Raw genomic sequence first — 16,756 nt, 5'->3', positions numbered from 1 at the left:
ATTAAAACAAAACAAACAAACAAAAACTCTCACTGCAGTTTTTATGCCTGCTAATTGCACTCTTGGTCATAACCTACTATTCAAAATGTTCTTCATTTGACAAAACCTACTTTAATTGTTAACCTCATTAGAAACATTGTTGATTCTCTGTATTTTGAAACTCAGTGGAAAACAACAACAACAAAAACAGACCTGAGAAGGATTCAGTTGCTCAGTGCTTTATTTCACAGAAGAATGAACATTTCAGCAAACATACAGTATCGCACTTTCCACATATCAGCAGAGCCCAGGCAGTAGCAAAATGTTACTGATCTCTATGCTGTACTGGATGTTAGAAGGGGAAAAAAAAAAAAAAAGTAAACTGAGCATAACGTTCAGATACAAATATTGTCAAATATATCCCTGGTTTAATTCTGTTTTAATTAAAGCAGATCTTATGCTGCCTCCTGTCGGTCAACTACAAACAAAAACATCTAAAATTAGACTCCACGTTTCAAAATGCAAACAGCATATCCTATATCCTATACCTTACCTAACAGTTACTACTAATCAGAAGAGGTATACAGCTTTCTTAATGGAGTAATACCAGGAATAAATCTGACCCAGTAAATCTACTCCATTTTTAAAATATAATGATTTTCTAACAGCAGTAAACTGACTTACTATTAATGTATTTAGAATATAGAAAATAAATTCATTAGCGCATAAATAATGATCATCAGGTCTGTGCAAACATAATCAATATAAACACCTGAATAATTGATATTTATTATAACTCAACCAATATGATAACATTACCAAAGTGCCATAATGTTTTGATAGCATTCTTTAAAAATTAAGATTATTCCAATATAATCATTACTGGGTATTGAAGTCCCACATACAATATATTATCTTAATGTATATTATACTGGTCATGCTTATAATGTGTTCTGTGACATATAATAGACAACTATTAGAAATGTTTTGGTTACATTATTTAAGTGCAAATAGTAGCATATACTTTTACATGCAATTTGAATGTTTTAAACATTTTACTATATTTCAGAGAGAACATCGGTAATCATTAATCTAGTCATGGACTGTTTTTAGAGGAATGTACATTTTCATAAAGTTCTGTGAGCTTTCAAAAGTCAGAAAAAATATAGAAAAAAATTGCATGAATTTTGGGATCTTTTTAAATTCCATAGCTGCTGTGTAAAGTCAACTAAAAATATCTATTTGATCCAGACTTACAGAAGTAACTCGAGCAAATAATCCATATTCTTTTGAGTAGTGTAGTTGACTTCACTGAGATTTCATCTATCATTGGGTATTAATCACAGCATGTGGAATATTGGCCATTAGTCATATCATAAAGCCTTGTTTCTAACCATGACTTTCTAGCACAGCTGCTTCTACACTCAATTCCGCTATCAGATTTAACCCTTGTATGTGAAACTACAGCAAATAGCCTTTTATTCCTCCTTGGGCTTACCTACATAATGGAAGAAATTTCATTCTATTTCACAGTAACTTTTTACAAGCAATAGTGTAAAATAACTGACACTACCACTTTATTTCTTGATCACCGATTAAGACAGCTAAACTCCATTTGAAATCCATGAACGATTTGTCGGACTGGGAACTGACATTAGTTCCTGTGCAAATGTCGCGTAGAATATTAAAGAAGCATATGTTTTCCAAATAAAGCTGCATTGTTTTCACTATATATATATATATAAATTGTATAATTTACCACATACGCCATTGCTCTGTCTGATGTCATGTGATAGAGGTATGTGCGTATAGCAAGTAGCTGGATGGAGGACCACCAGATAAAATGTGCTGGAAGGAAAAACTTGGAGGAAAGAGCATCACCTGAATTTGTGACCAACTCAGTGCTGTTTATGCGGCCCAACAATTCGGTCAGGACACTGGCAATTGAAAATAACTCGCACTTCTCTAGTCTCTTCCAACTTGCATAGCTGTTTATACCCATGTGCTATGGGCATAATGTCACTTTTGTCATTGCATAAATTGCATACTTATTACTTGGGTATAAAAACAGCATGAAAGCACAAGCAAAGAATTAGTATTTCTGATGGAAAGTGACAAGTTACAATAATTAAAGGTTAATGAAGTCTCTTTGCTACCTTGAGTAGCCTTATTAAAGCTAAAACTACTGTTCTCCTGTATGTCTATTTATTTGTCTCCTGATGTTTCAATAAGCAGAAATAGTTTTCTCCATCTCTCCTAAACTATTCAATACATTTGGTTTGCACTAATGAAAAGTAGTTGTGTTCCAGTACAAAAATACTTGCATTTCCATATGGTGATTCTATAGGGTACCTGTCTAAGTGTAGTTATAACATGAGTTGGAGACTCATGATGAAAAGAGCAAAATAAATGTGGAAGCTACCTGAAATACTACTACAACAAACTATTTACTTCTACAGAACTGACACATACCTTAATAGAAATTACTGAGGGGGAAGGTTCCGCTAGCAATAGGTTATCCAAATGTGCATAATTTTCATTTACATCCTTAGGAAAATATTTATGATAAATATTATGTAATTTTTTAAAGATACCTGATAACAAGTAATAAAAATCACAGAATTGGAGCTTGCCATTGTTTGCTGTGTGAAAGAGAAATACATTGCTAGGTGATACCAAGCTTTAAGCAGAAATGTTGAGCTTGACTTTTGCAGACAGTACATGCAGTAGAGATGTGATAACGAAATTACCCTAGTTGCCTCAAGCCGTGTGAAAGAATTTTTAGCTACCTCACTAAATTTTGTTCATTTTTCAGCTACTTGGAAAAGACGTGCTTAGATGTTTAGAACCATTTTGACTGGCATAACACAACTTTATGGCTTAAACAATACATAAGGGCTCCCAAAATGTTATTTAAATATTTGGAAAGAAAGAAAATTCTCAGGCTGTGGAAGATTACAAACGAGTTTATGAAACCTAGCTAATGCGAGTGTCCTTTCGTCAGACACAGGTCCCAATTTGTATACATGAGATCAAATTTACTTCACTATGTATACCTTGACTAATAGTAATACTGAAAGTCCATTACAATTTTAACATGATGATAGATTACTGTAGGAAGTTTCTCAAGCAATATATTATGTAGTGTTTACCATGTAATATTTTAACACTTAAAATTACTATGAAGTACAAGATGGAAGTGTCATTCATTTAAACTGCTATAGAAGTAAAAAAAAAAAAAATTAAAAAAAAAAAAAAGGGTTATTTCACTTCAGAATACTACTTACTTTAAGTATTGGGAGTTATTTATGTAACACTGTATTTTGTGTATGACAAGATACAAACTTTTCCCATAGTTAACTGAAGCAACAACTAAAGCTGACTGTACAGCTTGCTGCTTATCAGATAGCACTGCAGACTTCAGAGATGGAAGACTTCTGTTCAAAGCGGTTTTTCTTGCAGCGACTGAGGTGACCACCTGTACAGCAAAGTTCCCACAGGAATCATCCACCCTGTAGAAATCTTTTTCGCCCTGCAGAATGGCACCAAGGTTTTTTTTTGCCACAGCTATGGGATGACAACGGAAAGTACAGCTACTACTAAGGCACAAGGATGGAGAAAAACTGGTCAAACGGAAGAGCTGATGTAAGATGACAGAAATTATCAGTCTCTTCATGTCAGATACCTGGTTTTAATGCTGTGAAGGTCACTTTGGCTTTTGCCTTTGCTAAGGTCATTCTAATAGGATAAAGCTGACAAAAAAACAACAACACATGAATGTAGATTACTTTTAAACTTCAGTTACATAGGGAAAACAGTATCGCAAGCACTTTTCTCACTCAGCAATTTGTCTCCTAGGTCAACTGTGATTATTACGGAAATAATGGCACATTACAAGATGAATTCTTCATAACTTCTTTCTTGAAATGTAGTGTTTTGAAAATTATTCAGATAACTACAGAGAAGAGTTGTATATAAAACTAAAAAATACTTTATATATAATGGCTAATATTAATGACAATTTTATGGACCCTTTCGAAAACAACTCTATAGCTGACAATTTAAACTGAATAACTTAAAACAAAAATAGTACATAGTTTTATGCAAATTAATACCTAAAAATCTGTTCTAAAACTTGTGCATTTAAATAGATTCATCTGACTCAAGAGTTTCAAAATTCTCCGGAGCAAATTGTCATTACAGATGACCAGGGGTCCCTATATTTATTAAACTGAATGACCTGACAGTAAAACTCAGTTAAGGCTCTTGGCATTGGGGAAACTTCTTCCCACTCAGACCTACTGCTGTGGTAGACTTGAACTTCATCTGTGATTTCTTCTGGAGCATAATCACCACCTAATATATAAATTTTGTCTTCTGTCCCAACTGCGCCTGCATTAAAACCAGCGCATTCGAAAGATCCTTCCCCTTTCCATACACAGGTTTCTGGGCAAAAGCTGTAGACCTTGTAGGTGGAGAGATCACATATATACAGCGTGCAGTTCACTGGAACAGCTTTGATTAGAGTTGCATGGAAAAACTGCCCAAATTCTGCTACAAGCTCCGACCACTGATCAGTCATAGCATTATACTTAAAGAAACAGTCAAGAGATGGATTAAAGGCGTCAGTAATCTCTACTTCTGAGCCAAGGACGTAAATTATATTCTGACATGCACTTGCTTCTGGATAGTAGATACCTCTTGGTAACTGGCTTACAGATTTCCAGTCTTTGGAAAGAGGATTATAACATTCTACATCCAAAAGACTTCGGGTTTCTTGAGCTCCTCTGGTCTTCCCACCTATTACAAACAACTGGTTTAAGGTTACAACAGATGTGTGCATTGTCCTTGGCTTTGTCATAGCTGACACAATGGAGAATTCGTTGCTGACTGGGCAGTAGCACCAGGTTTGGTCCGTGGCATCATGAAACGGCTCAGCAATATGAAGCCTGACGGTCCTATAGCAATTCCCTTTACATCCTCCAGTTATAAATATTTTTTCTCCATAGCTAGATAAACTTGACCCTGGAAGATCAATCATGTGTGTATTTGGTAGTTCTTTCCATTTATCTGTTTTGATGTTGTAGCAAAATGTATGCCTGTTTTCTCCATCTTCATCAGTTTTATGAACAAATATGTATTTTTCTGTTGTTGAAGGACGTGCATCTGGAAACAGTCCACTAAAGTTTTGCACACTTTTAACTGCATCATTGATTATTACTGAACAATTAGCACTTTTCAGTAAATATTCTTCAGAATGCAGAAAGTCTTGCAAAGTCTTTTCAGGTAACTGGTGCAGTCTCACTTTTTGGATCAAATTAGGCAGATATTTCTGTCGCGTTTCTAAGTTGTGTTTGGTCCACTGAAGGACAGCTTTCAACACTGATTCTTCCTCAGGGACATCTAGTTCGTCAGCCTCAAGACATTTTTGTAATATCTCAAAATTAATCTCCAAGAAGTCACTTGATCTGAGTAGCAGGGAAAAGTGGTGCTGTACAAAATCTAGTGCGTGATCAAATAAGCGGTCGGAGCCGTAACTTTCTGATAGCGATAGCAACTGTAAGCAATTCACAAGATCAATACTTTTTATTAGAAAGTCACTGCAAGCTTTGGAAAGGAGTGAAACTTGAAGAAATGATGACAGCTGGAAGAGCATTTCCACATTATCATTTGTTATCTCTGTTTTTCCTGTGTAAGCATAATCAAGAAAAGCTTTCACTGCCTTGGGTGATAGATTACTAATAGTAACATTGCCATCATCTCGTTCTTTCATATTAACTTCAAACATGGCTCTGTGAATAAAATACAGAAGATATACACAGAAATTAAGGATCTAGCAAACAGAAGAGAACGCTGATGTGAGAAGGAGGAGATAATAAGGTGGGATGGCTGTATAGATCTAAAATGTGAAGGTTATCAAAAATAAGAACACATTTGCTTGAAATGGTAGCAGACATAAAGGAGTGGTGATAAGAACGTATTCAAGGCGATAGCTCATAAAAATGATAGCAGCAGCTGTGTTTTCTATGGATTTTCAGAGTGAGATGAAGTCTACAGCTCTCAATGGGAACAAAGATGTGAAAATGTTAGGGGCAGCATCAGCTTCAACGCTGAGAAAGAAAGGCAGATTTAAAAAATATATAGCAAGAAACCAACATGATTTAGGTCATGCACTGTGGATGAATACAGAAAATTAAGAGAAAAAAAGGCCTTCAAAATTGCAGGCTGGAACAAATGGCAGGATGGATGATGGGTGCACTCCTCAGTCATTAAGTGGGCGAGTGGTGAAAGAGGAGAAAAGTATGAAGAACCTTCATTTTTGCTATAGAGTTGACAGATAGATTTATGGGTACAGGCAGATGTCAGAAAAATGAGGTTCTGACATAGTATTGGATGATAAAATGAATCTTGTGCAGAAAGTGGATTGTGACTGAATACAAACAATGGTTGAAATTATTAAACAAACATTATTGCTCAGTAGGTCTGTCCAAATTTTACTGCAACTGAGTATTTTATTACTAAATATGCAATAATTACTTTTTAACTTTTAACTACTGCACACAATAGCAACAGCTCCTGAATTTGACAAATGATACTAGAGAAAAAATTAGACAAATGATTCCAAATACTAAGTATATCATCTGGATTATTAATATATCAAATGTAGTTGCTATTAATAGAAGGAGCTCTGTTACACAATTAGTATCTGTATAGCATGTGATTTTTAAAATCCCATACTTCTATGAAGCCAAAGAGGAAAAAAATAAATCACTGTGTATAGCATACTCTTTGGAAAGTGAAAATCAGGTAAAGCAGCAACTCACCTGACCTCCAGAACAAGAAGGTAAAATTACAGTAAGAAACTTACATCCCAAAGAACTTTTTACATACTCAACAACCCAATCTTTTGAATCCTTTCCTCATTGACCCAAGAGCTATGATATAAATCTCTAAGTTGTAGAGTAAAATGGAAAGGATGCTGGATGCCTAGGAAATGCACTACAGCTTCACTTACACACAATAGCAACTGAGTGATACCAATAGGAGGAAAGCAGTCTAGGAAAAGGCTTTGAATCTGAAAGCTAAAGTGTAGGGAGCAAAATATTGCTGAATATTGGGTGTACAAAATGAAACCAAAACTAAGAGAAGTCCAAAGGCAAGAAATATCATTTTCAGATGAAAAACCTTTTATCTAGTGGACGTGGGTACTTTTTATTCCATGAAGGTAGTAAATGGGCCTTGCATTCCAGGACAACTTACGAATTCGATGGCTGCTGTTAGCAGCTGTTACATGAAAACCCTCCTGGCAAATTTTAACCTGAAATGCCTGTAGCTAGTAAAAAGGCCACGTTACCATGTGCTTACTCCAGTTCTAAAAATTAACGCTGGAAGCTCTTTCATACTAATATTCCTTTCTACCGGTGTCTTCGTGTTTCAGTAAAAAGTGTACTTGGAAACAGATTTTCAGCGTGGAATTGCATGACTGAGTCTTACTAAGGAAAAGCTCCGCAAAGTTCTTCATAAATTTATATTCTGTATGTGAATAATCTGTCCCTTAAGAATGTATAGCTTTAAGTACCAGAAAGAAAATCACAGATTTGTTTCATGCTGAAAGGCTGAACTCTGTAGTTTAGAAAAATATATTAGATATCTGATAAATAATTATGAAGACAAACAGTGCTATGCTGATCACTCATCTTGCTATAACAAAATCCAGCCCCACTCCAAAACCATGAACAATTTACCCACAATTGTTCAATGCAAAATGTATACGGAATCAACCTGTTCTGTTTCACAATGTAAATATGTCAAAGTACATAGACTGTCCCAAACAAAGTCAAACAATTGCAGACCTTCAGGTACAGATACAGGCAACTTATTTAAATTCTACCAAACAGCAGAGTCAGTTAAGGTTTGCTATCTTTATTTCACAGTACAGACTGCTGTTTGAATCTAAAATTCATAGGGTACTCATATCACTTTGGAAATCTAACATTGCAATTTCTTTCTTTTTCTTTTTCTTTCTTTCTTTCTTTCTTTCTTTCTTTCTTTCCTTTCTCTCTTTCTTTTTCTTTCTCTCTCTCTCTCTTTCCTTCTCTCTCTCTCTCTTTTTTTTTTAAGTATCCTTAATATGATGTTTGACCACTTTGATTAAAACCCTACAGACATGTGAAAATTGTGTTGATTTATCTTTTAATTTTTGGTATTCCTTCCCTCCCTCTCAGAGAACTTACAATCCATTTCCTACAAAGTCATGCCAAAATTATGTTTACCTGAAAAAATCACTGCATGCTGCCAGTACACAACGATGACAAGGAATTATTTCATCTTTCACAATAATTTTAAAGTCAAAAAATATATTTTGTTCTCTGAACTTTTGTAGTACTTTTAGAATTTGTTGTCCATGACCTTCAGCCACTAAGGAATTGATTTTACTTTCAGGAACAGAAATTCCATTGCAAATAGGTCTGCTAATGTAATCCCGTTGATTGGCCATGTTTTCTTCAATCTAATCCTGAAATGGAAAAATAAGTAATTGATTTTAGAGTCTCATTATTTTTGTAATCAATATGCCATAAAACACAAATCCTGAAGTTGGTTTGCAAGTCGTATGTACAGTTCTAAATTTAAGTGACTTTTACACTGAATTTGATAATACTACTTCTACTTTGCAAAATACGTAAAGAAGACATACTTTGAAAAGTAAAATATCTGACGTAGCAAAAAGCATATCTACAAATAGTACCTACCTGTAGGATTTTTTTCAATAGAGTCCACAGGGAACATACCAAGGAGTGTGATATAGATTTTAATTGTCATGAAAGAGTATTCCTAGGCTTACCCTCAAAAAAAATGCACACTTATAATTTGATGAAAAATGAAGATGGAAAAGGAGAATTTCATTACGTATTTTTAGATTTTAAGAAGGTTCATTTGCATACTACAAACCCCCAAACTCAAAGCAGACCAATGGTCTTTCTAAGGCTTACAGAGCTCAGGAGACACAGGCTCCTGGATTCCCGTTAGGCATTCCAGATGAAAATAACAGCGCAAACACGACAGCCTGGCCTAACCACAGGATTGCTAGGGGTTACCAGGTGGGGTCATGCAGAGACAGTTTGGTGACAGTACAGCTTTGAGTGTTTCAGCAATTGTCGCTGACTTTACCTTGCAACCTCTGCTCTTGCCCCTGAAGCCGTCTGTTTGCTTACAGCTTACCCTGCACGCTGGGAGCTCCATTTACAGTGACGTACATTAACTGGGTTCAGAACTGATTTAATCTTAAGACAGTGCAATCTCCCTTTCAGTAGACAAGGTTTTCTAGTGAAAAGCCCTATACTGAATAAAGTGCATGGTCTGTACAGTAAGTTGGGCTTTGCCTTTTTATTTTTTTTTGTACATTAAAAATATTTTATTCCACTTTGATGGCATAACAAAAAATACTTTATATAAATATAAATATATTTAATATATAAATAATTTATATTTATCTTAAGTATTTTATATTTAAATATTTTATATTTTATAAATATAAAATATATTTAAAATATATAAATATATTTTATTTACACCTATACTGAGAGCTATTCATACTGCTTCAGATGCATAAACTGGCCTTGCTGGAAACTTGTGTCAAGCTTGCCTATTTTAAAGCTTAAGGAAACATGTCACAGTTTTTCTATTAGAGGATTCTGCTTCCACAATTCCAATTACAATTAGCAACAGATAATGGCCCACCTGAATTGACAAAGAAGCAGATAAAAAATCCAAGCCAAACACGGAGACCATAAAAATACCGATTCTGTTTTTTAAATTTCATGAAAAGGCTTATCTAATCAGGTGATACATTCAGAACAAACTACGCCATCAGGCGGTCTTCTTCATGGGAGGTACTTTCACAGCAGACTGATCTACGCTTTTATCTAGTCAGGTAGCTCCAACCACAAATAGACCTCCATGTCTCCTGGAATAGAAGAGATCCATTGATCTTGCTCCCAGCACTGGCACCCTTGGAGCAGGCATCTTCTCCTTGCCATGGCCAGACAATCTCATGTATTCACTCTTTCCATTCTAAGCCTGAGGAACTAGGAAAATACAGAAGAACAAGACCACCGTTTATTCTGATAATACATGGCCTCATAAACCCCAACTTCCATAAATCATAAAGTTTTTTTTTTGTGTCAGAATTCTCTAGAATACCTTTTTCTTATGACCTTCAATTCTACTCCTCAAAAGACTGAATCTGGAAAAAGCAGAGTCATTTCAGTAAAATTAGTTTCTCACAGTTCAATGAAACTTAAAATAAGTGAATTTCAGGGTTTAATTAGCATTATATATTTTTTTTCTAAAGGAAATGTAAACCTTTTCACAAAATTCTGGAATTGATAATAGATAGTAGACATGTTCCTCCTTTTACATGTAATTTCTATGTCAAGCTCTGACTTACTACTTGTTTTCTGTGGGTAAAATTACCAGTTTCAGTAACATCTATCTTTGTATAAGGAACACAGAAACATCTAATGTCATCAGGTCCATCTCTGCAGGCAAAGACATCATATAATCACTTTCATAAAAGCATGTATTTTCCTATTTTTCTTTTACCACCACTATTTCCACTGAAAAGCTATCCCACTACTATTGATGACAAGACTGCAAGCGTTCTTTTAAGTACACATTCAATTTATTAATGCTTACGCATATTTGTTCTTCTGACAAAACTGTTATTTGACTTAATTTTCCTTTGTGATATTTAGTCACTCACAATGATCAAATGACGATATCCTCTTTTTCATCTACTTTTGTTAGGATGAATTAAACAACTGTCAAAATTTCTAAGGCCATTTATGAGACTGATTTTTTGTTTTGCTTATTATTTCCTGCAGCTTTTTCTTCATTCAGTCCAGTTTGAGCTCATCTTTCTTTCATTGTTATCAGATTTATTGTACAGCATGATGGTTAAATGCTCAGCAGCGTCTCACTACTCATCCGGTGCATCTTAATCCTAATCTGTGATAGCAGTGTCTTCTTATTTTGTATTAAAAGCAATTTTCAGTGATGTACTGCAACTGGTTTTGTCCACCATTAAGGGAGATATACAGAATACTGTGCTTTGTCACTCCTTCCTCTGCTCCACTGAAAAAAAAAACCCATCAATTCTCATTTCCCCTGTAGCGAATTCCTGCTTTACATGATATTTTTGGTACTATTTTACCAGTTTGACCGATCTGTTCATGATTTTAGATCCCTGCAAAATACCTTGAACAATTCAGCTAAAACTTTGTATGTTAAAAACAGAGCCAAGTAGCATTTATAATTATTTCATGCATCTTCTACAAAGTTGTATGAATTAATCAATAGTTGCAATTACATTTATAAATATTTGATCAAGTTCCTGACAGCAGAGTTAAAACATGGGGGTGCAGACATATGTTATGTAGGTCTGGAGTTCAGAAAAACTGGGCAATGAGACTCCTTATTTTTGTTCCTTTTAGGAACACAGAATTCCAGTTACAGAGTCTGTCTTTATGTGGATTACCACGAACAAACTCCAGTAGATGGTTCATTACACTTGGGATCTCTTACTTTAATTTCTTAACATACGGCTGTGTGCCATACAGCCTCTTCCCAAGGCACCCAAAGCTACACCTTCTCAGGCCCTCTTCCATCACGCAACCCCACAGATACTCGTCACACAACAGCCTTCTGGCACCTCCTATAATGTGACACGTCAGACCCTGAGTGCTGGCATATGGGGCTGGGTATTGCCTGCTCTGAGACCAAGCGTGGTCTCTGATGTGGCCAGACTGAAGGTTCCCCACCACTCGGCAAAGCTGCTTTGCTCACGTACTGAACGTTTTCACATCTTGTACTGATGAATGCCACGTTTTGGTCACTGGGTAGACGCACAACTGGCCATAAGAATGGCAAGACTCACGGCATCCCGAAGAGGTCGGGAGGGACAGATGACAGGCTCAGGAACGCTTCAGCTACCTGCCATATGGCCTCCTTGCTGAAGACGCCCTGACAGAAGGGAGCCTTGGGTTGCTGTCTAGGTTTGTGCTTGTGGGCTCCATCTGGTCACGGCTGATCGTCTGCCACTCTTACTGTACGGTTATCCCCTTTGTTCTCACTCTGCCTTCTCAAAGGGAATTTAATTATTGTTTTTTCCAGTTTCAGAGTTCTGTGTACCTTTAAGTATCAGCCCAGCTTTCTAAAAAATGAAACCAAACCCCCTGAAAGTTTTCCTGCTTGAAAGTCACATCTGCACTGGCCACTGCAATGACGTTTGACAAAGACGTTTATTTAAGGCCGACCCCACTTAACACGTAATCAGGAAGATATTATGTACCTTCCAAGGCTCAGACTTCCACTTGAGCTGTGAGGCATTCTGCACACCTGACAGCTGAACGGCAAGAAACGGCCAGCTTACGTCTGGCCACAAAGTAAGCCAAAGCAGCAGGCACCTGAACAGCAGGAGGTGGGGACGGTAAGGTAATGGCAGTCGTTAGGGTGGATGAACTACGGGAACACCTTATGGGAAGAACAAGGTTGTGATGGTAAGAGCATTCTCAGGGTCCATTACAAAGTACAATAGAAAGGACCCAGACCTCTTTAGTTCTGCTGTTCACAAGGCCCTCCATTTCAATACTGCCCTTTTCCCAAGAGCAGTCTAGAAAATAATGAGCTAGATGACCCAGGTGTCAGGTATCCACACTGAAAATTGTGATAAGCCTACAGTCAAAACGTGGTATAGGCACATTCCTATCGTTATTATCTTATCTCCTTGTAAAAAGCTTCAAGAAAATGCCTAACTGTCCTTAATGGTTGTATACCAAGCACATTGCTGCAACACCACTCCCTGAACTTCTGGAGGAATTCTTTTACCTCACTGATGGTAATGTTACCTTTTCAAAAATAGTTAAAAGATGTAACATCATTATAAAGATTTTCTATTATTTGGCACCACTGGCAACCCTTCTTAGATGTATTGGTAGTTCTGTGTGTGGAAGAAATTGAAATGTGCAATTTATCTGTTTATAATCTTCCTTTGGGAAGTCCGGCTGCCTTTCTGAGTATCAATTTCCTAATCTTGATATTTGTAGACTCCTAGACATTACACTAAGAGACTGTAGTCTCTTAGACTGGTACTCCAGACTGCAGTATCTTTAAGATATCTAAGAGACAGCATAATTTAAACTTACACAAGTGTCCAAAAACATCCAAGCCAGCCATTTTCTAAATATCTAAACAGCCACACGCTAAAATCATAATCAGTATGCCTCCTATAATAGGTGATAGCACCCATTCTACCAGGTGTGAAACGGCAAAGCAAACAGAGCTGCAGAGTGAGCTCTGAGCACAGACAACCTTTGGTTTGGGTTGTGTCTACTGTGGTTGTCACCAGAGCATTGAACAGAACATAGCCGTAGAAAGTACCTGTATTTATACATCCTGAACCGACAGCCCAAATAGCCTTAGATGCTGTGACTAACAGAATAAGTGGTTAGTTACATTTTGTACTAATGAAGATGAGAATGGTGTGAGATGTGCTGTTCTATGTGGGTAACAGAGGTAAGTTACAAGGGAAGGACAAAGGCATGCATAGTAAGAATCGAGCATGAAAACCCAGATGAGGAGGACACGGTACGAAGTGACACTGGAGGAGAATAACAACAAACTCTTTTGATGATTTATAATAGTAAAACAAAAATCTATATAGAAATATATCCAACTTTGTAATAGCCAAACGGATGCTGTTTTGTGAAAGTATAGAACATACATAAGTATTGTGCCTAAGCTAGCATTTTGTGAGAAAAAAACATGCCAGGGCCGTGCCTGCCTGACAATAAACATGACTGAACCTCTGCAATTGAACAGAAGCCCGAGACCATTCCCAACACAATGGACACAAATCTTACTTGACCAGTGCATTCACACAGCACAAATAACATTCTCCATGTAGATAATGCACACATCCAAAACAGTCCAAACTCAACACTGAAGTACCAAATAAAGGTTAACAAAAAACTGTAAAGCACCCTTTAGCTGTTTTTATCTCAAAGCACAATATAAGTGTGCTGTAGCACTCTCTGTACAGCACTCTCTGTAAATTAAAGAAGAAAAAAGACATTATCTCTTAATAGTTGTTACCTACGAGAACTATCTCATGAGAAACAAATAGCGATTCAAGAGAGCATTACCTTTGTCACTTCACCTGCTCCCAACTTGGTTGGTATGTCTTACTAGACAAAAGGGTTTTAGAAAAGAGAGATTGTAAATGCTGTTATTTTACAGAATATTTTGTGTACCTAGGAAGAAAGAATTAAGACAATGAAGATAAAGAAACTGTATTCATTTTTGCGAGGAGGCTTTGGTTTTCTAATACAAAATTTAACTGTACAGAAAGTGTAAGTTTTGAAAAAATGCTCCCTCTTACCCTTCAACTGCTTTAGTGTAGTAAGAATTAGAATGCTATAAAATCTTGGGAGGTTCAGCATGTCAAGTTCAATGTTTTAAATTAATATTTTAAAATTTATTTTTAATATTTCGAGTACACTACATAGTTATTAAGGCAATTTGCTGTTTTCACTCCTGATCTATTCAAAGGGGGAGAAATTAGTAATTTATTGTCAAATTTTAAACACACTGCTCCCCACTACACATCTAATTTAACAGCTCCTGATTCAGCAAGATGAGAATGAGTGGAATAGGTGTCTAAAGGGTACCTTTGGTAATCCTTCTAATTGTTGACTATACAGGCAAGAGTGGATTGAAAGACAATCGAAGTGTAAATATTAAGTAGAAAGTTCTGTATTTTTATATTTTGTTATTGCTTTGTCTTCACTGTATCAAATATCTGCAATCTAAAACAGCAACAGAATTCCAAGTTCCTGTCTGGAAAATTCAGTGCAACTCAGTCTCACAGCTTTTTCATAAATAAGTGAACATCGCAGAAAATTAATGCTCCGTCAATCATTTTCAGACAATCAGAAAAGATGCATGTGACATTATGAGACATTTACTCCACAAAAAAGTGGCATTTATCAATAATACATACTGAGACAGTACTGTAAGAAGAAAAGGTGACAGAGAGACTTTAAAGATTTGAATTCTTTAGAAGTGATTGAAAAAAAACAGCATGAAAAGGAAAAAAAAAATGAAGAAGAAACAGCATGGTACCAGCAGGAAGCGGTGAAATTGCACTGGTTCCTGCAGACATTCCCAATGTGGAAGATTCCCTCTCTGCAAGCAGCAGTCTGTAATTGCATATCCTTTCACAAACACATAAATCCATTAAGACAAAAAAAAAATTAATAAGGAGAGCTCAAACTGACTGGATTTTATTGTAAAACTAAATTTCTTAAAATCATCAGGTTCCTTTGGAAATTATTTTTAGATAAGGAAGGTCAAGAATTGTAATTTTCATTTTCCGTATAAAAGATGGAATTGAAATGCAATGTTGTACTTCGAATTCTGGCAAAAGTAATAACTGCAAGTTCCAGAAGAGAAAAATCGCTGTTTTTACTGGGTTTTCTAGTCTTTTAAGCTCTGTATGTGATTAAAAAAAGTTAATCAGATACAGATTAGTATTTGTGAGCAGCATTTTCCTGCTTTTTCTGACTGTACTAAATCCTCCTCTGCTGTCATTTCACTTTGTGTCAGTGTGGATAACACACAAGGGAGTAAGTATGACATCCCTTGCTTAAGTCACAAGAAAAAATGGGAATCACATTTGAAAAGAAACAAATTACACTGCTGATGCCTTCCTGAAACTTTCTTCCCCAGCTGTTACTTCAGCATTTAAAATATTTTGCAGAGCCCAACCTGTACGCAGTTATAATTGGGGTTATTTTGGGCAGGAGGACAACAGCTCACCTGGCCTGGGGGGAAACGGCATTTTTTTTTCACATTACAGGGAGTTGGGATGCTGAATAACGACAGGTTCTAAGAAATGCCTGACGTAACACCACTTCATTATTTTTATTTATCACTTGATGGCTAGCACAGAGAGGCACAGCCGAAAACACACAAGTGCCCAGACGCACTGCCCGTTCCCCTGAGGCCCCCAATCCGCAGCCCAGGGGAACAAAATGGCCCCGCCGCTGGTCTGCGGCTGAGGGCACCACCTCAACCCACTGTGCCCCCCACCGAGACACACGGCAACGGCCCCAGGAGGCCTTTGGGGCCAGACGGGGCCTTCAAGCGCACTACCCGGGGTGACACTGGCTCTGTCCCTGTCCCCAACCCTGACCCCCTCCCTGCCCTTGCCCTCACAGCTCCCCGCCCGCCAGGGGCGGGCAACGGCTTCAGCGCCGCTTCTGCGCATGCCCACCCTCCCGCGCATGCGCCCTGCGCCGCCTCCCTTCATTCTAAGGGAGGACTCAGCCTGCCGGCCCGTTTTTTCCTCTTGCAGCCCGACTGCGGGCTCCGGGACGTGGCGGTCGCCGGTGCCGCCGCTGCCCCTCTGTAAGCAGCGAAGAGCTGCCTCCCTCCCCACCTCCGCGCTCCCCGCCGAACAGCGCGCACCCACCTGCAGCCGCCACCAGCAGCTCACTGCCCCGCTCTGGCCCACCCCCCGGCGGCAGCCCCGCCAGCGGATTGGCTCCTTCCGGTGTCATTCTCCGCGCTCTCTCCCTCGGAATGGCTTGGCGGGCTGTCAATCGGGATAAAGCCCCGCCCAGCCTCCCATAGAGCTCTGACGGCGCCGCCCAGCCTCATTCTCCCTGATAAGCCGGCGGTTGGCGCGTTCCCCTGTCACTCAGGGCTTTTCTGGCAC

General features: G+C 37.7%; 1 protein-coding gene across 3 annotated transcripts; it reads right to left on the bottom strand.

Annotated features, from left to right (window-relative positions):
- Positions 1-202: 202 nt before the first annotated feature.
- On the bottom strand, positions 203-16,637 carry KBTBD3 (kelch repeat and BTB domain containing 3). Of its 3 annotated transcripts, none has more exons than XM_080580768.1 (3): positions 16,511-16,637; positions 8,253-8,494; positions 203-5,771 (listed from the first exon to the last, which is right to left on the bottom strand). In XM_080580768.1, exons 2-3 carry the CDS (start codon positions 8,474-8,476, stop codon positions 4,151-4,153), a joined length of 1,845 nt encoding a protein of 614 aa, XP_080436894.1. In that variant the 5' UTR covers positions 8,477-8,494; positions 16,511-16,637; the 3' UTR covers positions 203-4,150. The 3 variants fall into 3 exon arrangements, with proteins under 3 accessions (XP_080436894.1, XP_080436892.1, XP_080436893.1); XM_080580766.1 differs by lacking the exon at positions 16,511-16,637 and adding an exon at positions 9,718-16,231; XM_080580767.1 differs by lacking the exon at positions 16,511-16,637 and adding an exon at positions 14,181-14,199 and having other exon boundaries at positions 8,253-11,112.
- Positions 16,638-16,756: the final 119 nt, after the last annotated feature.

This window comes from Anser brachyrhynchus (assembly GCF_964034855.1).
Source record: "Anser brachyrhynchus genome assembly, chromosome: 1".
In the NCBI taxonomy this organism is placed as follows: domain Eukaryota; kingdom Metazoa; phylum Chordata; class Aves; order Anseriformes; family Anatidae; genus Anser; species Anser brachyrhynchus.
The sequence above is the reverse complement of the archived record's forward strand: the minus strand, read 5'-3'. Positions and strand labels throughout refer to the sequence as shown.